Source organism: Pseudophryne corroboree, chromosome 3 (genome assembly GCF_028390025.1).
Source record: "Pseudophryne corroboree isolate aPseCor3 chromosome 3, aPseCor3.hap2, whole genome shotgun sequence".
In the NCBI taxonomy this organism is placed as follows: domain Eukaryota; kingdom Metazoa; phylum Chordata; class Amphibia; order Anura; family Myobatrachidae; genus Pseudophryne; species Pseudophryne corroboree.
The window spans coordinates 764,739,330-764,762,180 of NC_086446.1; the positions used below are offsets into that span (position 1 = coordinate 764,739,330).

The following is a 22,851-nucleotide window of genomic DNA, read 5'->3' on the forward strand; positions in this document are numbered from 1 at the left end:
CTGCAGGTAAATATTTATATAATATAATGAATGACGGACCTGCTGGACACTGTCAGCAGAATGCGTTTATAGAATAAATTAAAAAAAACACCACAGGAGTGTTTAACTTTTTCAGGCAGACAATATACTGGTGGTCACTGGTCAGTCACACTGGCAGCAAAAGTGTGCACTGTACTCCTGCTATAACTGCACCCCAGTCTCCCCCACAATTCAGCTGTGTGAGCAGTGAGCACTCAGCACAGTCCGATATACATATAGATGATATTATCATGCAGCACACTGAGGCTGAGCACAGATATGGTATGTGACTGTGTATCGTTTTTTTTCAGGCAGAGAACGGATTATATTAAATAATAAATAAAACTGGTGGTGGTCAGTCACTAGTAACTATCAGCAAAACTCTGCACTCTGAGTACTCCTAATGCTCCCCAAAATTACTAAGTAATCAACTCAAGTGTCTCTATCTATTCTAACGGAGAGGACGCCAGCCACGTCCTCTCCCTATCAATCTCAATGCACGTGTGAAAATGGCGGCGACGCGCGGCTCCTTACATAGAATCCGAGTCTCGAGATAGAATACGAGCCTCGCGAGAATCTGACAGCGGGATGATGACGTTCGGGCGCGCTCGGGTTAGCCGAGCAAAGCGGGAAGGTTCGAACCTGCCTCGGACCCGTGTAAAAAGGCTGAAGTTCGGGGGGGTTCGGATTCCGAGGAACCGAACCCGCTCATCTCTAGTTAAAAACCGGGTAGTATGAAACAGCCCTTAGAATGCTAATGCTGGAATCCCGACAGCCTGAATTCCAAACGTAAGTATGCCGGGGAGGGTTAGCTTCAGGCTGCAGGGGAAGTATTGGGGTTAGACTGCTCGAGGGGAGGGTTAGGTTGTGGGGGGGGGGGGGGGGGGAGCTGTGGGAGGGGAGGGTTAAGGTTAGGCTGCGGGAAGGGAGAGTTAGGGTTAGCCTGCAATAGGGGAGGGTTAGGATGTGGGAGGGATGGGTTAGGGTTAGGCTGTGGTAGGGAGGGTTAGGCAGCGGGAGGTTAGGTTAGTATATTAGGCAGTACGGGTGTTTACTGCCTCACAGCACTAAGGTCATGGGTTCGATTCCCATCATGGCCCTAACTGTGTGGATGTAACCCTATTCTTACCCAAGCCCTCTTATTAATAAGGTTACTATAAGTATATGTTGCGTGCCTCCACCCAAGCTAATTATCTAGGCTTGCCTGGGTAAGCCTTTGTCTAGTTGTAAATAATAGAAATGACTCGATTTACCTTATATATGTGCATGAATTACAATGTGGTATTAAACCTGTTCTTCCTTTTGTGTTTTCAGGATGTCCGGACAGAATTCCAAATTGCAATGTATATGGTAAGTGTGTGTGTGTATATATGTGTATATGTGTATAAGCATAAGGAAGTACAATACATTTACAGTTCTACTATCTCTCTTAGGGGCCTATACAAATCATTTTGCATGGAATACAAAAAATACCGTTGTGTTAATAAGCGAGTGACCCGGGTGCTCTTAAACATAGTGTGCACAATCACCGTTGGGGCCCATAAAATAAAAGCATGTAAAACGGAATGCCTAACACTATTCTTTAGCAGTAATATTCAGTGCTTTAGTAAGTCAATGAAGAAAGTGCTTGGCTCAATCTGTTATTGTAACAGTTACTTTCTTCTATACTGCTACTTATGTTTCTTATTTAGCTGATGATAGGAAGTAGCTATTTTGGCTCATAGGTTATAACATCAGCAGTTGATCAACAGTTATTAGGGGATTTGTATCCTTCAGCATATAAACTCTTGTGAAGATGATATACAGTAGCTAGCCCTTGGTATGCTGTGCCTTTTGGATTCTTTTGATAAAGCTATAGCCTTTTATATTTCATTATAAATATAATTTCTCTAACGTCCTAAGTGGATGCTGGGGACTCCGTAAGGACCATGGGGAATAGCGGCTCCGCAGGAGACTGGGCACATCTAAAGAAAGCTTTAGGACTGACTGGTGTGCACTGGCTCCTCCCCCTATGACCCTTCTCCAAGCCTCAGTTAGATTTCTGTGCCCGACGAGAAGGGTGCACAGTAGGGGCTCTCCTGAGCTTCTTAGTGAAAGTTTTAGTTTAGGTTTGTTATTTTCAGTGAGACCTGCTGGCAACAGGCTCACTGCATCGAGGGACTAAGGGGAGAAGAAGCGAACTCACCTGCGTGCAGAGTGGATTGGGCTTCTTGGCTACTGGACATTAGCTCCAGAGGGACGATCACAGGCCCAGCCTGGATGGGTGCTGGAGCCGCGCCGCCGGCCCCCTTACAGAGCCAGAAGAGCGAAGAGGTCCGGAAAAATCGGCGGCAGAAGACGTTCCTGTCTTCAATAAGGTAGCGCACAGCACTGCAGCTGTGCGCCATTGCTCTCAGCACACTTCATACTCCGGTCACTGAGGGTGCAGGGCGCTGGGGGGGGGGCGCCCTGAGACGCAATAAAACATGATAAAAATACCTTACATGGCAAAAAATACATCACATATAGCTCCTGGGCTATATGGATGCATTTAACCCCTGCCAGAATATACAGAAAAACGGGAGATAAGGCCGCCGAAAAGGGGGCGGAGCCTATCTCCTCAGCACACTGGCGCCATTTTCCCTCACAGCTCAGTTGGAGGGAAGCTCCCTGGCTCTTCCCTGCAGTCACTACACTACAGAAAGGGTTAAAAAAAGAGAGGGGGGCACTAATTAGGCGCAGTATTAAAACATACAGCAGCTATAAGGGGAAAAACACTTATATAAGGTTATCCCTGTATATATATATAGCGCTCTGGTGTGTGCTGGCATACTCTCCCTCTGTCTCCCCAAAGGGCTAGTGGGGTCCTGTCCTCTATCAGAGTATTCCCTGTGTGTGTGCTGTGTGTCGGTACGTTTGTGTCGACATGTATGAGGAGAAAAATTATGTGGAGACGGAGCAGAGTGTCTGTAACAGTGATGTCACCCCCTAGGGGGTCGACACCTGAGTGGATGTACTGTTGAAAATTACGTGACAGTGTCAGCTCTGTATAAAAAAACAGTGGTTGACATGAGACAGCCGGCTACTCAGCTTGTGCCTGTCCAGACGTCTCATACTGACTCCTGTGTCGACGGTGAAGAGACAACCGTGATTTCCAGTAGGGCCACACGTTACATGATTGAGACAATGGAAAATGTTTTATACATTTCTGATAATACGAGTACCACCAAAAAGGGGTATTATGTTCGGTAAGGGAAAAACTACCTGTAGTTTTCCTGAATCTGAGAAATAAAATGAGGTGTGTGATGATGCGTGGGTTTCCCCCCGATAACAATTGATCATTTCTTAAAAAGTATTGGCTGTATACCCTTTCCCGCCAGAGGTTAGGGTGCGTTGGGAAACACCCCCTAGGGGGGGATAAGGCGCTCACACGCTTGTAAGAACAAGGGCTCTACCCTCTCATGAGATGGCCGCCCTTAAGGATCCTGCTGATAGAAAGCAGGAGGGTATCCAAAAATGTATTTACACACATACTGGTGTTATACTGCGACCAGCAATCGCCTCAGCCTGGAGGTGCAGTGCTGGGTTGGCATGGTCGGATTCCCTGACTGGAAATATTGATATCCTAGATAAGGATAGTATATTATTGCCTATAGAGCATTTAAAAGATGCATTTCTATATATGCATGATGCACAGCGGAATATTTGCCGACTGGCATCAAGTATAAGTGCGTTGTCCAATTCTACCAGTAAAATGGTCAGGTGATGCGGATTCCAAACGGCATTTGGAAGTATTGCCTTTGAAAGGGGACATTTGGGGTCGGTCTTTTAGACCTGGTGGCCACGGCAACAGCTGGGAAATCCACGTTTGTACCCCAGGTCGCCTCTCAAAATAAGACGCCGTATTATCAGGCGCAGTCCTTTGTTGGCAAGCGGACAAAAGGTTCCTCTTTTCTGCTCGTGACAGAGGGAGAGGAAAAAGGCTGCAGAGATCAGCCAGTTCCCAGGAACAGAAACCCTTTCCCGCCTCTGCCAAGCCCTCAGTATGACGCTAGGGCTTTACAAGCTCAGGCACGGTGGGGGCCCGTTCTCAATGAATTTCAGTGCGCAGTGGGCTCACTCGCAAGTAGACCCCTGGATCCTTCAGGTAATATCTCAGGGGTACATATTGGAATTCGAGACGTCTCCCCCTCGCCGTTTCCAAAAGTCGGCTTTACCGACGTCTCCCTCTGACAGGGAGGCAGTTTGGGAAGCCATTCACAAGCTGTATTCCCAGCAGGTGATAATCAAGGTACCCCTCCTGCAACAGGGAACGGGGAATTATTCCACACTATTGTGGTACCGAAGCCAGACAGCTCGGTGAGACCGATTCTAAATCTAAAATCTAAAATCTTTGAACACTTACATACAGAGGTTCAAATTCAAGATTGAGTCACTCAGAGCAGTGATTGCGAACCTGGAAGAAGGGGACTACATGATGTCTCGGGACATCAAGGATGCTTACCTTCATGTCAAAATTTACCCTTCTCACCAAGGGTACCTCAGGTTATGGTACAGAACTGTAACTATAAGTTCAGACGCTTCCGTAGGGATGGTCCACGGCACCCCGGGTCTTTACCAAGGTAATGGCCGAAATGATATCCCTTCGAAGGAAGGGAATTTTAGTTATCCCTTACTTGGACGATTCCCTGATAAGGGTAAGATCCAGGGAACAGTTGGAGGTCGGTGTAGCACTATCTCAGCTAGTGTTGCGGCAGCACGATTGGATTCTCAATATTCCAAAATCGCAGCTGGTTCCGACGACTTGTCTTCTGTTTCCTAGGGATGATCCTGGACACAGTCCAGAAAAATGGTGTTTCTCCCGGAAGAGAAAGCCAGGAAGTTATCCGAGCTAGTCAGGAACCTCCTAAAACCGAGCCAAGTCTCAGTGTATCAATGCACAAGGGTTCTGGGTAAAAATGGTGGCTTCCTACGAAGCAATCCCATTCGTTAGATTCCACGCAAGAACTTTCCAGTGGAACCTACTGGACAAATTGTCCGGGTCACATTTTCAGATGCATCAGCGGATAACCCTGTCACCAAGGACAAGGGTATCCATTCTGTGGTGGTTGCAGAGTGCTCATCTTCTAGAGGGCCGCAGATTCGGCATTCAGGACTGGGTCCTGGTGACCACGGATGCCAGCCTGCGAGGCTGGGGAGCAGTCACACAGGGAAGGAATATCCAGGGCTTAGAGTCAAGCCTGGATACATCACTTCACATAAATATCCTGAAGCTAAGGGCCATTTACAATGCTCTAAGCTTAGCAAGACCTCTGCTTCAAGGTCAGCCGGTGTTGATCCAGTCGGACAACATCATGGCAGTCACCCACGTAAACAGACAGGGTGGCACAGGAAGCAGGAGGGCAATGGCAGAAGCTGCAAGGATTCTTCGCTGGGCGGAAAATCATGTGATAGCACTGTCAACAGTATTCATTCCGGGAGTGGACAACTGGGAAGCAGACTTCCTCAGCACGACCTCCACCCGGGAGAGTGGGGACTTCACCCAGAAGTCGTCCACATGATTAAAAAACTCGACAGGTATTGCGCCAGGTCAAGAGACCCTCAGGCAATAGTTGTAGACGCTCTGGTAACACCGTGGGTGTACCAGTCAGTGTATGTGTTCCCTCCTCTGCCTCTCATACCCAAGGTACTGAGATTGATAAGATGGAGAGGAGAAAGCACTATATTCGTGGCTCCGGATTGGCCAAGAAGGACTTGGTAACCGGAACTTCAAGAGATGCTCACGGAGGATCCGTGGCCTCTACCTCTAAGAAGGGACCTGCTCCAGCAAGGACCCTGTCTGTTCCAAGACTTACCGCGGCTGCGTTTGACGGCATGGCGGTTGAACACCGGATCCTGAAGGAAAAAAGGCATTCCGGATGAAGTCATCCCTATCCTGATCAAAAGCCAGGAAGGATGTAACCGTAAAAACATTATCACCGCAATTGGCGAAAATATGTTGCGTAGTGCGAGGCCAGTAAGGCCCGACGGAGGAAATTCAACTGGGTCGATTCCTACATTTCCTGCAAACAGGAGTGTCTATGGGCCTGAAATTGGGGTCCATTAAGGTTCAGATTTCGGCCCTGTCAATTTTCTTCCAAAAAAGAACTAGCTTCAGTCCCTGAAGTTTAGACGTTTGTAAAAGGGGTACTGCATATACAGCCTCCTTTTGTGCCTCCAGTGGCAATTTGGGATCTCAATGTAGTTTGGGTTCCAAAAGTCACATTGGTTTGAACCACTTAAATCTGTGGAGTTAAAATATCTCACATGGAAAGTGGTCATGCTGTTGGCCCTGGCCTGGGCCAGGCGCGTGTCAGAATTGGCGGCTTTATCCTATAAAAGCCCTTATCTGATTTTCCATTCGGACAGGGCGGAATGAGGACTCGTCCTCAGTTTCTCCCTAAGGTGGTTCCAGCGTTTTCACCTGAACCAACCTATTGTGGTGCCTGCGGCTACTAGGGACTTGGAGGAATCCAAGTTGCTGGATGTTGTCAGGGCCCTGAAAATATGTTTCCAGGACGGCTGGAGTCAGGAAATCTGACTCGCTGTTTATCCTGTATGCACCCAACAAGCTGGGTGCTCCTGCTTCTAAGCAGACTATTGCTCGTTGGATTTGTAGTACAATTCAGCTTGCACATTCTGTGGCAGGCCTGCCACAGCTAAAATCTGTAAAAGCCCGTTCCACAAGGAAAGTGGGCTCATCTTGGGCGGCTGCCCGAGGGGTCTCGGCTTTACAACTTTGCCGAGCAGCTACTTGGTCAGGGGCAAACACGTTTGCTAAATTCTACAAATTTGATACCCTGGCTGAGGAGGACCTGGAGTTCTCTCATTCGGTGCTGCAGAGTCATCCGCACTCTCCCGCCCGTTTGGGAGCTTTGGTATAATCCCCATGGTCCTTACGGAGTTCCCAGCATCCACTAGGACGTCAGAGAAAATAAGAATTTACTTACCGATAATTCTATTTCTCGTAGTCCGTAGTGGATGCTGGGCGCCCATCCCAAGTGCGGATTGTCTGCAATACTTGTACATAGTTATTGTTATAAAAATCTGGTTATTATTGTTGGGAGCCATCTTTTCAGAGGCTCCTCTTATCATACTGTTAACTGGGTTCAGATCACAGGTTGTACGGTGTGATTGGTGTGGCTGGTATGAGTCTTACCCGGGATTCAAAATCCTTCCTTATTGTGTACGCTCGTCCGGGCACAGTATCCTAACTGAGGCTTGGAGGAGGGTCATAGGGGGAGGAGCCAGTGCACACCAGTCAGTCCTAAAGCTTTCTTTAGATGTGCCCAGTCTCCTGCGGAGCCGCTATTCCCCATGGTCCTTACGGAGTCCCCAGCATCCACTACGGACTATGAGAAATAGAATTATTAGTAAGTAAATTCTTATTTTCTCTGCTCCTGTTAGGCTTAAGTCAAAGCTGCCCCTTAGAGTTTGTCTGAGATAAAATAAGTATATTTACAAGAAATTATATCACCTTTCTCAGTCTTGGTTTACCTGACTCTTATAGCTTTACGACCGAATAGCCTAATGCACCTCAATTGTCTGTTTTCCAGTTTCTCTCTACAGATTCACAGACATACAGTATAACACTGCTGAATTAATGAGCAATAATTTGACTGGTGAAACAGGGATGATAGACTATCTCTTTGCCGTTAATAAACTCTAGTTTTCATTCACTGTCCCTGCCTTATAGGCCCTCTTAATGTCCTTGTCCTGGGTCCTGTTGACTCTTGAATATAAGTATCCCCTTAAATACACATCAGGTTTAGGGTATTGACCTCGTTTAACACTAGAGTAAGATATCTCTGGTTCTCCTTCTCCTTTACAAATACTAAAGTAATGCAGGGAGCTCTTAACTGTGGATGTGGAGTATTAAATATTAAAGAGTCCAAGTTCCACTTTACCCCAATAATTATATACACATAGTACTTCCCTACTACTCTTTGGCTCTATAATAATGTCTTACATGACGCTGTAATTATGAGTCACTATGCGTTATGGCTGCAACGACCGGATACACTCTTTATGCCTTATAGCCACTGTTACTGCATCCTCATTAGCAGCTATCTACTGCTGATTTCCTTAGTCCCAGTCTGTGCTTGGCTAAATGTTCAATAGCCTCCTATTACTTGTGGTGCTTAGTGTAGTTTAGGTGACTGGTTATACACTTACTCCGTTCTGTAGCAGCGCTGGTGTGAGGTGCTTTCCCCCGACTCTCTCTCTTGCCAGTGACAGATGCCACTCCCTCCTCAGCTTACTGGCGCCTTGCCTAGTACACTGCCTCTGATTGGAAGCCCAAGGGGAGTGCCACTGGTATCTTGGTTGTCACGGCACTGCACTTCCCCTGCTGCTTCCGCTGCTGCAGGCACTTGGGTCTCTGCTGTCATCCACCCCAGGTGCAGCCGCACTTCAGCGAAGCTGTCCCTCTCCAACCTCCGCCGGCACCTGGGGCACAGAGAACAGGTACACCACCTCAGCGGCCACTTCCGTCTCTGTTCACCCGCTCCTGGTTCCTCTGTTCCAGTCAGCTAGCTCTGTCTGGCAACGCTCCCCCTAGTCTCAACCGCTGCGGTGTAGTTTACAGCAAGTTTGCAGCGCTTGGCAGCAGTGATCATCGGGGTGCGTGTGCCAACAGAGGGATCTGCAGACTGCCTGGTTGCCGACGGGGAGCTCTATTTATACCCCTCCAGACCTCCGGCTCCTGCAGCTACCTTCCCACTTATGCCTCGCGATATCCCCCCTGCCAGCCACCTCTGTAACGCTCGTGGAGTACTCGAGTCACTTCTACAGCTTTCTGACGGCTCTGTCAGTGTAAACTATACTTCTCACTGACAGCCGCTGCTGCGCCCACATAGCCCCCCTGTCTCCCTATACTGTTCTGCTATAGACCACAATGTAAATTAGCACATGCATTTCCTTCTCATTAAACTGTATATTTTAATAAATGATACATTTCTGTGGCTGGGTCCACAGGATAACATTGGGATATTGTCGAGCGACAGCGAAAATGGCACCAACACGGTCACAAGCTTTCTGGCCTCCCAGGATGCATTGGGGCCTCCACTATATAATCCCGCCCACTGACTCAGTCAGATCAGTTTTTGCTTGGTGCAGCAGGAAGCCGCATGGTCACAGGGCTGCTGTATGAGCAGCCTCAAGCTTTTATTATTTTATTTTTATAGACTTACTATATTGTTTTTTTTTTAGCGACTTCTCTTAACAGCGTCTTAAACGCATACAAGAAAGAGTCGTTTCAACAACTCCCCACCGGGTCGCAACAACGCTTACCTTCGGGTATCAGTGCTGTCTCGACGGGCGTCTGTGTCGGATGTTCTAGCAGGTCCAGCAGACGTTACCAGGCTGTGGCCGGAGCATGGGGAGACGGTGAGTCTATGGACTTCCTCTTACTAGAGGGGTCAGGACACAGCTACACTGATTTGGTGGAGACTACAAACAGTGTGTTGATGCGCCGAACATCTAGAGTGCGACAGCGCTACGCTCCTGGGATCATAGGCGCCAGGACTAGGTAGAGGCCGCGATCCTGGGAGTTTAAGTCAACAGGGAAATCCTCCGAGTTCATGGCCAGTTCCCGCGTGTCTCTTGTTTCATGAACTGAATGACCTCACTTCCGGCTCAGACGCTACCACGAGGGTACTCGGTCGCAGCTTAGACGCTGCAGTTGTGTACACTGGAGATAAACCCGCTAGACCGAGTCGCAGGCCTTAGCGTCTGCATACATGTGGAACTCGCTCAGCGTCTGTGTCTGTTATCAGTTATCAAGAGCGGCAGTGTACACCAGTAGCGTCTGAATCCACTCAGCGTATTACGAGCGTATGTGCTTGGATATGGAAGTGTGATGAGTCTCCCTGTATCCCGCTCTCCGGAGGCAGGGTATACAGTACTAAAAATTCCTTCTACTTGTTAGTATGAATTGTTAATTTTTAGTACCTATTGCATATGAGACCTGTATATTACTGTGTTTTCTGCATGTTATGTTGAAAAAAGAACCAGTTAAAACAGAAGTACAATTTCTCTGACGTCCTAAGTGGATGCTGGGACTCCGTCAGGACCATGGGGAATAGCGGCTCCGCAGGAGACAGGGCACAAAAGTAAAGCTTTAGGATCAGGTGGTGTGTACTGGCTCCTCCCCCTATGACCCTCCTCCAAGCCTCAGTTAGGTTTTTGTGCCCGTCCGAGCAGGGTGCAATCTAGGTGGCTCTCTTAAAGAGCTGCTTAGAGAAAGTTTAGTTAGGTTTTTTATTTTCAGTGAGTCCTGCTGGCAACAGGCTCACTGCTACGAGGGACTTAGGGGAGAAGAAGTGAACTCACCTGCGTGCAGGATGGATTGGCTTCTTAGGCTACTGGCACCATTAGCTCCAGAGGGATCGAACACAGGCCCAGCCATGGAGTACGGTCCCGGAGCCGCGCCGCCGACTCCCTTGCAGATGCCGAAGAGTGAAGAGGTCCAGAAACCGGCGGCAGAAGACTTTTCAGTCTTCATGAGGTAGCGCACAGCACTGCAGCTGTGCGCCATTGTTGTCAGCACACTTCACACCAGCGGTCACTGAGGGTGCAGGGCGCTGGGGGGGGCGCCCCGGGCAGCAATGAAAATACCTATAACTGGCTAAAAATACATCACATATAGCTCTTGGGGCTATATGGATGTATTTAACCCCTGCCAGGTCTCACAAACTCCGGGAGAAGAGCCCGTCGAAATAGGGGGCGGGGCCTATTCTCCTCAGCACACAGCGCCATTTTCCTGCTCAGCTCCGCTGTGAGGAAGGCTCCCAGGACTCTCCCCTGCACTGCACTACAGAAACAGGGTAAAAACAGAGAGGGGGGGCACTTTTTTGGTGATATTAATATATTTAAGCTGCTATAAGGGATACAAAACTTCTGTAGGGTTGTTCCCATATATGTTTATAGCGCTTGGGTGTGTGCTGGCAAACTCTCCCTCTGTCTCCCCAAAGGGCTAGTGGGGTCCTGTCTTCGATAGAGCATTCCCTGTGTGTCTGCTGTGTGTCGGTACGTGTGTGTCGACATGTATGAGGACGAGGTTGGTGTGGAGGCAGAGCAATTGCCGGTAATGGTGATGTCACCCCCCAGGGAGTCGACACCGGAATGGATGGCTTTGTTTATGGAATTACGTGATAATGTCAGCACGTTACAAAAATCAGTTGACGACATGAGACGGCCGGCAAACCAGTTAGTAACTGTACAGGCGTCTCAGACACCGTCAGGGGCTGTAAAACGCCCTTTACCTCAGTCGGTCGACACAGACCCAGACACGGACACTGAATCTAGTGTCGACGGTGAAGAAACAAACGTATTTTCCAGTAGGGCCACACGTTATATGATCACGGCAATGAAGGAGGCTTTGCATATCTTGCATATCTCTGATACTGCAAGTACCACAAAAAGGGGTATTATGTAGGGTGTGAAAATACTACCTGTAGTTTTTCCTGAATCAGAGGAATTGAATGATGTATGTGATGAAGCGTGGGTTAACCCAGATAGAAAATTGCTAATTTCAAAAAAGTTATTGGCATTATACCCTTTCCCGCCAGAGGTTAGGGCGCGCTGGGAAACACCCCCTAGGGTGGATAAGGCGCTCACACGCTTATCAAAACAAGTGGCGTTACCGTCTCCTGAAACGGCCGCCCTCAAGGATCCAGCTGATAGGAGGCTGGAAACTACCCTAAAAAGTATACACACGCATACTGGTGTTATACTGCGACCAGCCATCGCCTCAGCCTGGATGTGCAGTGCTGGGGTGGTCTGGTCGGATTCCCTGACTGAAAATATTGATACCCTGGATAGGGACAGTATTTTATTGACTATAGAGCAATTAAAGGGTGCTTTTCTTTATATGTGAGATGCTCAGAGGGATATTTGCACTCTGGCATCGAGAGTAAGTGCGATGTCCATATCTGCCAGAAGAAGTTTATGGACGCGACAGTGGTCAGGTGATGCGGATTCCAAACGGCATATGGAAGTATTGCCGTATAAAGGGGAGGAATTATTTGGGGTCGGTCTATCGGATTTGGTGGCCACGGCAACAGCCGGGAAATCCACCTTTTTACCTCAGGTCTCCTCCCAGCAGAAAAAGACACCGTCTTTTCAGCCGCAGTCCTTTCGGTCCTATAAGAACAAGCGGGCAAAAGGACAGTCATATCTGCCCCGAGGCAAAGGAAAGGGTAAGAGAGTGCAGCAAGCAGCTCCTTCCCAGTAACAGATGCCCTCCCCGGGTTCTGCAAAGCCCTCAGCATGACGCTGGGGCTTTACAAGCGGACTCAGGAGCGGTGGGGGGTCGACTCAAGAATTTCAGCGCGCAGTGGGCTTGTTCACAGGTGGACCCTTGGATCCTGCAGGTAGTATCTCAGGGTTACAGGTTGGAATTCGAGAAGTCTCCCCCTCGCCGGTTCCTAAAGTCTGCTTTGCCAACGTCTCCCTCAGACAGGGCGACGGTATTGGAAGCCATTCACAAGCTGTATTCTCAGCAGGTGATTGTCAAGGTACCCCTCCTGCAACAGGGAAAGGGGTATTACTCCACACTATTTGTGGTACCGAAGCCGGACGGCTCGGTAAGACCTATTCTAAATCTGAAATCTTTGAACCTGTACATACAAAAATTCAAGTTCAAGATGGAGTCACTCAGAGCAGTGATTGCGAATCTGGAAGAAGGGGACTTTATGGTGTCCCTGGACATAAAGGATGCTTACCTACATGTCCCAATTTGCCCTTCACATCAAGGGTACCTCAGGTTCGTGGTGCAAAACTGTCATTATCAGTTTCAGACGCTGCCGTTTGGATTGTCCACGGCACCTCGGGTCTTTACCAAGGTAATGGCCGAAATGATGATTCTTCTGCGAAGAAGAGGCGTATTAATTATCCCTTACTTGGACGATCTCCTGATAAGGGCAAGGTCCAGAGAACAGCTGGAGGACGGAGTAGCACTAACCCAAGTAGTGCTGCAACAGCACGGGTGGATTCTGAATTTTCCAAAATCTCAATTGACCCCGACGACACGTCTGCTGTTCCTGGGAATGATTCTGGACACGGTTCAGAAAAAGGTGTTTCTTCCGGAGGAGAAAGCCAGGGAGTTATCCGAACTTGTCAGGAACCTCCTAAAACCAGGAAAAGTGTCTGTGCATCAATGCACAAGAGTCCTGGGAAAGATGGTGGCTTCTTACGAAGCGATTCCATTCGGCAGATTCCACGCACAAACTTTTCAGTGGGATCTGCTGGACAAATGGTCCGGATCGCATCTGCAGATGCATCAGCGGATAACCCTGTCGCCACGGACAAGGGTGTCTCTTCTGTGGTGATTGCAGAGTGCTCATCTGTTAGAAGGGCGCAGATTCGGCATACAGGATTGGGTCTTGGTGACAACGGATGCCAGTCTGAGAGGCTGGGGAGCAGTCACACAGGGAAGAAACTTCCAGGGTGTGTGGTCAACCCTGGAGATGTCTCTTCACATAAATATACAGGAGCTAAGAGCGATTTACAATACTCTAAGCCTGGCAAAACCCCTGCTTCAGGGTCAGCCGGTGTTGATCCAGTCGGACAACATCACGGCAGTCGCCCACGTAAACAGACAGGACGGCACAAGAAGCAGGAGGGCAATGGCAGAAGCTGCAAGGATTCTTCGCTGGGCGGAAGATCATGTAATAGCACTGTCAGCAGTGTTCATTCCGGGAGTGGACAACTGGGAAGCAGATTTCCTCAGCAGACACGATCTACACCCGGGAGAGTGGGGACTTCATCCAGAAGTCTTCCACACGATTGTGAACCGTTGGGAAAAACCAAAGGTGGATATGATGACGTCCCGCCTCAACAAAAAACTGGACAGGTATTGCGCCAGGTCAAGAGACCCTCAGGCAATAGCTGTGGACGCTCTGGTGACACCGTGGGTGTACCAGTCAGTGTATGTGTTTCCGCCTCTGCCTCTCATACCAAAGGTACTGAGAATTATACGGCAAAGGGGAGTAAGAACAATACTAGTGGCTCCGGATTGGCCAAGAAGGACTTGGTACCCGGAGCTTCAAGAGATGCTCACGGAAGATCCGTGGCCTCTACCTCTAAGAAGGGATCTGCTTCAGCAGGGACCCTGTCTATTCCAAGACTTACCGCGGTTGCGTTTGACGGCATGGCGGTTGAACGCTGGATCCTAAGGGAAAAAGGCATTCCAGAGGAAGTCATTCCTACTCTAATTAAGGCCAGGAAGGAAGTGACCGCACAACATTATCACCGCATTTGGAGAAAATATGTTGCGTGGTGTGAGGCCAGAAAGGCCCCGACGGAGGAATTTCAACTGGGTCGATTCCTGAATTTCCTGCAAACAGGATTGTCTATGGGCCTCAAATTGGGGTCCATTAAGGTTCAAATTTCGGCCCTGTCGATTTTCTTTCAGAAAGAATTGGCTTCAGTTCCTGAAGTCCAGACGTTTGTCAAAGGAGTACTACATATAGAGCCCCCGGTGGTACCTCCAGTGGCACCGTGGGATCTCAATGTAGTTTTGGATTTTCTCAAATCCCATTGGTTTGAGCCGCTCAAATCGGTGGATTTGAAATATCTTACATGGAAAGTAACCATGTTACTGGCTCTGGCTTCAGCCAGGAGAGTATCAGAATTGGCGGCTTTGTCGTACAAAAGCCCATATCTGATTTTCCATTCGGACAGGGCAGAACTGCGGACGCGTCCTCAATTTCTCCCTAAGGTGGTTTCAGCATTTCATTTGAACCAGCCTATTGTGGTGCCTGCGGCTACTAGCGATTTGGAGGACTCCAAGTTGTTAGACGTTGTCAGAGCCCTAAAAATATATATTTCAAGGACGGCTGGAGTCAGAAAATCTGACTCGCTGTTTATACTGTATGCACCCAACAAGCTGGGTGCTCCTGCTTCTAAGCAGACGATTGCTCGTTGGATTTGTAGCACTATTCAACTTGCACATTCTGTGGCAGGCCTGCCACAGCCTAAATCTGTAAATGCCCACTCCACCAGGAAGGTGGGCTCATCTTGGGCGGCTGCCCGAGGGGTCTCGGCGTTACAACTTTGCCGAGCAGCTACGTGGTCAGGGGAGAACACGTTTGTAAAATTCTACAAATTTGATACCCTGGCTAAGGAGGACCTGGAGTTCTCTCATTCGGTGCTGCAGAGTCATCCGCACTCTCCCGCCCGTTTGGGAGCTTTGGTATAATCCCCATGGTCCTGACGGAGTCCCAGCATCCACTTAGGACGTCAGAGAAAATAAGAATTTACTCACCGGTAATTCTATTTCTCGTAGTCCGTAGTGGATGCTGGGCGCCCATCCCAAGTGCGGATTGTCTGCAATACTTGTACATAGTTATTGTTACAAAAATCGGGTTGTTATTGTTGGAAGCCGTCTTTCAGAGGCTCCATCTGTTATCATACTGTTAACTGGGTTCAGATCACAGGTTATATGGTGTGATTGGTGTGGCTGGTATGAGTCTTACCCGGGATTCAAAATCCTTCCTTATTGTGTACGCTCGTCCGGGCACAGTATCCTAACTGAGGCTTGGAGGAGGGTCATAGGGGGAGGAGCCAGTACACACCACCTGATCCTAAAGCTTTACTTTTGTGCCCTGTCTCCTGCGGAGCCGCTATTCCCCATGGTCCTGACTGAGTCCCAGCATCCACTACGGACTACGAGAAATAGAATTACCGGTGAGTAAATTCTTATTTTTCCTACTTATGTATAAGTTGTTATGGGGGTTGTATTCTCATAGGGCAATGTCTAATGCTTTAACATGTGACTGACTGCTAGTATGTGTGCTGACTTTTCTGTGTAATGTCAGTCCTGTTCTGACCCTCAAATCAGGTGCACTGTGGTCAGATTGATCTCACCTCTATATACTGACATATTGGGTGATTTTCAGTCATTGTGTAGTCAATAACAGGTTATTACCATGTCTGTGAGCGGCAAAAAGTGATGAGGAGAATTTGTCAAGCACTCCTACATCCCTAACATGCTTATCTTGTAAGACAGGGTTAATTGGTATGGACCAATTGGTCACTTATGAGGGTTTGTGTGCAAACTGTTTCGCTTCTCAGCAAAGTAAAATACAGGAGTTGGTTAAGCCACCAACAGAGCCACCATGGAATATATTCGCAAAGACTCTATCTTCAATAGCGGACAGGTTAACTCCGGTAGCACCACCTCAAGGGTTAGGTTACACTATGAACCCATACATGCAGCTCCCTTCTTATGGCTTGGTTCCAGTAGCGTCTACAAGCAACCAGGGGACAGGTAAGACTAAGACAGATACGTCTGTGTGGCAGACTACACAAGAGGATACACTGGATGATGATGCGGAAACAATAGATTCAACTCCGTATGATGATCAGTCGCAGAGCTTTAGTTCAGATGATGTAGCTGAACTGATTAATGCTGTGAAGGCTGTTCTCTCGTTGGAAGAGCCAGCCAAGACAGTGTTAAAAACTAAAGCACCTGTATTTAAACGAACAAAGTCAGTGAAAGCTGAATTCCCAGCGTCAGATAAGCTGACGGAAATGATGGATGAGTCATGGGCGGCGCCCAGTAAAAAGTTTAAGATTCCTAAAAGATGGGATTCTTATTATCCATTTCCAGCTGTGGATTGTTCGAAAAGAGAAGTTCCTCCAAAAGTAAATGCACATGTTCTGCGACTCGTGCATAAATCTGCTTTACCACTGTCATCTACCTCACTAAATGATGTCACAGACAGAAGGGTAGATAGCCTTTTGAAAAATATTTTTTCTCTAGTAGGAGCAGTGGTAAGACCTGCTATGGCTTCGGCCTAGGTAGCAAAGGCAATGGGCGAATGGATAGAGGAACTAGAGAAGGACATCCCTTCTCCTACTATGGAGCAAGAGGATCGTTTTTGCCGTTTAAGAAAATCTGCCCAGTATTTGGAAGAAGCAGCAATTGATGTAGGAACAGTTGCTTCTAAAGCTTCAGCCTTGACAGTAGTCGCTCGCCGAGCAATTTGGCTACGTACCTGGAAGGCAGATGCGGAATCCAAGAAAGAATTGGAAGCATTGCCTTTTGTAGGTAATATATTATTTGGAAAACAGTTATCGGATATCCTAGAATCAGAGCCTGAATCGAAAAAGGTCAGATTTCCGGCTACCCATAACCCTAAGTCCAAGGGTTTAAAATGTCGCTCTTTTCGTTGGCAAAGCGAAAGCAAAAGAGGAGCCTAAACAACCCCAGTTTAAATCCAGGGGTAGGAAGCAGTGGGCTAGCAAGAAGCCAGCTTCCAAACTGAACAGAAACCTTCAGCCTGAAGAGACGGGCCTCCGCCTGGAGGATTCCAGGGTTGGGGGCCGACTCCTTCATTTTGCACACATATGGCAACAGTCAACAACAGATGCTTGGGTGCAGAAGGTAGTATCTCAGGGTTATGGGTTCCCATTCAGGAGGCAGCCTCCTCAAAGATTTTTTTGCACCAGCCCGTCTCGGATAGAGTCGAAGGCCAATGCCCTGCAAGAAGCAGTCCAAAAATTACTGCAGTCAGGTGTGATTGTCCCAGTACCTCCCATCACAAAGGGGACAGGGGTTTTACGCCAATCTATTTCTAATCCAGAAACCAAATGGGTCATACCGACCAATCCTCAATCTGAAAATGTTGAACAAATACATATGGATCCCGAAGTTCCACATGGAGACGCTACGCTCCATAATGTTGGCTATGTAACCGGGAGATTACATGGTATCTCTGGATGTACGGGATGCTTACCTACATGTGCCTATAGCACTGTCACATCAGTGTTACCTCAGGTTTGCCATCCTCCAAGAACATTTCCAGTTCCAAGCTCTGCCTTTCGGGCTAGCTATAGCACCCAGGGTGTTTACCAAGTTCATGGTAGTTATGGCAGCTTGTCTGCGCAAACAGGGGATAAGAATATTCCCATACCTCAACGAACTGTTAATCTTAGCACAGTCGCAAGATTTACTGTTGAGCCATCTTCAACAGATGATAGTTTGTTTACAGAGACACGGGTGGCTCATAAATTGGGAAAAGTCGTCCCTGAATCCGTCACAGCGGATGGTTCATTTGGGGGCCATATTGGATTCAGACCTACAGAAAGTTCTCTTACCAGAGAAAAAGATAGTCAAGGTGCAGGTCATGGCTCAGGAAGCGTTGCAAGCCCAGACAATATCAGTCCATGCAGCAATGCGACTGTTGGGTCTGATGGTATCAACCTTCGACATGGTGGAATATGCGCAAATCCACTCCAGACCGTTGCAGCACCTTATTCTGACCAAATGGAACGGAAATCATCAGACGATAAAGAAGCAGATGATAAAGATTCCAGTAAATGTAAAAAGGTCTCTAGCGTGGTGGCTACAGACAGGCCATTTAAACAAGGGGAGACAATTTTGGATAAAAGAGTGGCAAGTCCTGACAACAGATGCCAGCCGGCAAGGCTGGGTTCGGTACTCGGAAGCCTATGGTTCCAGGGAAAATGGACCGCAAAGGAAAGTCGTCTGCCGATAAATCTGTTGGAGATGGGGTCTACCGGAGATGGACCTAATGGCGTCTCGGCTAAACAACAAAGTTCCGAGGTACGGATCGAGAACAAGGGACCCAGGAGCGGTCCTTATAGACGCACTGTCAGTAGAATGGAGGTTTCAGCTGGCATATCTGTTCCCTCCAATATCTCTGTTACCCAGATTAGTGAGAGAGATAAAACAGGCAAAGGGAGCAATCATTCTAATAGCTCCAGCTTGGCCAAGAAGGCATTGGTACACAGATCTGTTGAGAATGTCCATGGAAGCACCGATACTGCTCCCTCAACGTCCAGATCTGTTAATGCAGGGTCCTTGTTGTCAAAGTCATCTGGATCGCCTGTCTTTGACGGCGTGGCTGTTGAAACCTCTATCTTAGAGGCTAAAGGATTTTCGAAACAAATAATCCAAACTATGCTTAGAGCAAGAAAGCCTTCTTCGGCCCGTGTGTATCATAGAATATTGCAAGCCTATATTCACTGGTGTTCTGGAAAAAATTAAATCAGAGATCTTTTAAAGTAGCTAGGATTTTGGATTTCCTTCAAGCAGGATTGGATAAAGGTTTGAAAGCTGCTTCCTTGAAGGTTCAAGTATCAGCGTTAACTGTATGGTTTCAGCAGAAGATTTCTGATTTACAGGATGTATGTACGTTTTTTCAAGGAGTAGTACATATTCAACCTCCATTTGTTCCTTCTGCAGCTCCCTGGGATTTGAATTTAGTTCTTACATTTCTCCAGGGTCCTCTGAACCACTTGAGAGAGCAGATTTTAAGTGGTTAACTGTTAAAGTTCTTTTTTTACTGGCAACGGCGTCAGCTTTGTGTCAGATTTGGGAGCATTATCGTGTAAGTCTCCTTTCCGAAGTTTTTTTCCAGACAGAGCAGTTCTCAGAACGAGATCTAGCTATCTTCCAAAGGTGGTATCAAAGTTTCACCTGAATGAAGAGATTGTAGTCCCAGCTTTTCAGGTATCGGGACTGTCAAAGTCAGAAAAATATCATGATGCACACTGCCATATTTGCACCTCATATGTGTCCCCGCTGCGCATGCGTACGCTCTCCCGTGCGTGCGCATACCCGCTGTTACGTGCACCCGCAGGCGCACGGTGTGCGCATTTACGGTAGAGTTTATGTGCGCCTAGCGTGCGACTCGATCGTTACATATTTTCACCATATAATGTATTTTGTAGATTATGGTCCCTTTGATAGAATCTGAAAGTTTAGTTAATGTAGCATGTTCATAGACAAAGAGATCCCTCTTTGTCTGATACGAAGGGTCAGACAAGGGTTATACAGTGGTGTTTAGTATCCATCGGAAGAGTATTTAATTAGCAATATTCCGGTGTTGGTTTGAAGCGGATTAATCGCTCGTGCGAATAGTTATGGACATAAGAAGTTTATGGACATTTACTATTATTTGCACTTTATTATCCATGCGGCGGGAAACCTAGTTTCCCACCCACCTGAGCAGTTGGAAATAGTCACAGCCCACCTGTATGAATCAACCTATGACCTTTTGTTATAATGCGAAGACGAATTCCTGTGTCCAATGAACAATAAGAATATAGGGACCATTGTACAGTATTATGTGTAGGGTATAAAAGGACAAGCCGACCTGATCCAGCTCTCTATTCTCTTCAACGGTTCTCATTGTTGATAATCGGGAGCTGGATATCCAGAGGCGCATGCTATTGTTTCCCTTGAGCGTAAGTTTTCTCCGCAATCATATTGTCTTTCTTGTTATTGTGAGCCATATATCTCTCTCTCTCTCTTCTCCTCTTTCTCTCTCTTTCTCTTATATTGTTATTGTACTGCTATTGTATTTCATGTGTAGTGATCTGGTTAGGTAGTCTATGTTATATTGGTAGTGTATGACTTGTATTGTTTTATTCTTTTTGAACGTTCATTCATTTCCTTAAAAGGCGTTAGACCCTTAGACCGGTATTGTGTGTGTGTTCATTACATTGCAGTGGGTAATAGGAGCGTCTCTATCGCTCAAACAGCTTTAGTGTAAACCATCTTACACTGTGTTGCATTTTCACCTTATCATTGCACAAGGGTTTACAGTATAAGTACATTGTTTATGGTATAGTTATAAAGGTTTAACATTGTGAGCGTCTGCGCCGCTGGTGATCTCTTCGTGGTCCCGAGCGTCCGCTACGCTAATAGCGTATCATTACGTTAGTCGGCAGCCTATAGCGTGCCTGCCTGTGATCTCTTGGCCGTAAGCGAACGTGACGCTCGAGCGTCTCGACTACGGCTAAGCGATTGTTACGCAACGTGCGTACCCTTACGGTATACCATACGCCAATAGCGTACTGTGTTCTTCCACCTTTTAGAGGGTTTTATGTAAGATAAATATTCGGCTTTATCAGGACTATCTGCGGGAGAAGCGTTGCTGGACATGGTCCGTTCTTTAAGAATCTACATAGATCGTACTAGTGCCATCAGGAAAACAGATGCTCTCTTCATCCTCTATGGATTCCATAGAAGAGGATGGCCTGCTAGTAAACAGACGCTGGCGAGATTGCTCCGAATGGTAATATCAGAAGATTATTCTCATGCAGATCTCCCTATTCCGGCTAATGTCTCTGCACACTCTACACGTAAGGTAGGTCCTTCTTGGGCAGCACAACAGGGTGCTTCAGGAGAACAGATATGTAGGGCAGCCACATGGTCTTCCATAAACACTTTCATTAGACATTATGCCTTGGATACTTTTGCCTCTCATGACGCAGACTTCGGGCGAAAGCCAATATTCATACTACTGCAGTTTGTATATTCTCCCTGTACTTGCGTGGGTTTCCTCCGGGAACTCCAGTTTCCTCCCACAATCCAAAAATATACAGGTAGGTTAATTAGCTTCTGACAAAATTAACCCTAGTGTGAATGTGTGTGCGTGTACATGTGATAGGGAATATAGAGTCTAAGCTCCACTGGGGCAGGGACTGATGTGACAAAATATTCTCTGTAAAGTGCTGCAGAATACGTGTGCGCTATATAAATAACTGGTAATAATAATAATAATGTACTTTACTTCCGTTCCCAGTAATCACTGGAAATACTTCTAGTTACTGCGGCCGCAGTGTTCTGTAGTTTAATAACTTTAAGGAGTTTTTGGAGCGTATATATTTTAGCTCTTTTATAGTTTATGTTGTGGGATGCTAGTGTGCTCCTAAAAGTGGTGATTAAGTAAATAATTTAATTATGTATGTCTAGTATACATCATTTGCACATTACAGGATATCCTGTTTCAGCCATTTTGGATTCCTAATTCAGTAATCAATAATGCTAATGGACTGCCTTATAAAAAAAAAAAAAAAACTCCAGCACAGGATGTGATTAAGTAAATAATTTAATTATGTATGTCTAGTATACATCATTTGCACATTACAGGATATCCTGTTTCAGCCATTTTGGATTCCTAATTCAGTAATCAATAATGCTAATGGACTGCCTTATTAAAAAAAAAAAAAACTCCAGCACAGGAGATTTGTCATTGCCCCTGAGGAAGTCAGAAAGATGAGACACCATTCCTCCTAGACGAAACGCATTGGCTGATAACTGCTGTTTGCCGCTGTTCAGATAAGCTCGTATTTCTCTGAATATATTTACGGGCATTTACTTATGTTCCTGTGTCTTGTATGTTAATTGGACTACACTTTTTGTTTTTGTATTTTATCTTTTATGTATTCTGGATGTATATTAAAATTTTAAACTTCATATTGCTTATGACCTCGTGTAAGTCATTACAAGAACCTGAGAATGCCTTTTGAAATATTTAATTTGATACAGGCCCACCTATATTTGCAATATATACACTTTGGGGGTGTAAACACATTATTGCACAAGGAGGCGCTCCTGTCGCTCTTTTTTTTTTTATATATATATATTTTTTATATATATTTTAGGTTGGAGAAATTTGTATGCATCTGGATGAGGAGCCTGGCCGTCCCATATTAGTGGATTTTCCTTTGCATGAATCATTGTTGCATACTTTTTAAGTGCTTCAAGCACACATTGGCCTAGTGCCTGTTTTTGTTTATTTTCCTTTATAGATATATATATGTGTGTTTGTGTATGTATGTGTATATATATATATATATATATATATAAGTTGTAACACTGTAGGGGTGCAAGGCGCCTCTTCCTGGGGAATATGGCAGCACGCAGCAGCTGAGGAACAACACAAGTCCAGTTTCTGGTACAACTGGCCCCGGCCAGTTTTATTGAAACAGAAAATAAAACAAACACCAAAAGAAAATACCTTGCCTGTCCGGCACTAACTAAACACAAGATAT

At 46.7% G+C, this 22,851-nt stretch overlaps 1 protein-coding gene across 2 annotated transcripts in view; it reads left to right on the forward strand.

Annotated features, from left to right (window-relative positions):
- Positions 1-22,851, forward strand: part of LOC135056806 (C-type lectin domain family 2 member D-like) — a 270,630-nt gene that overhangs the window by 187,277 nt on the left and 60,502 nt on the right. For both annotated transcript variants that reach the window (XM_063962409.1, XM_063962410.1), the window contains one exon: positions 1,333-1,368. In XM_063962409.1, coding sequence (XP_063818479.1) covers positions 1,333-1,368 — 36 coding nt within the window. The remainder of the gene's footprint in view (positions 1-1,332; positions 1,369-22,851) is intronic.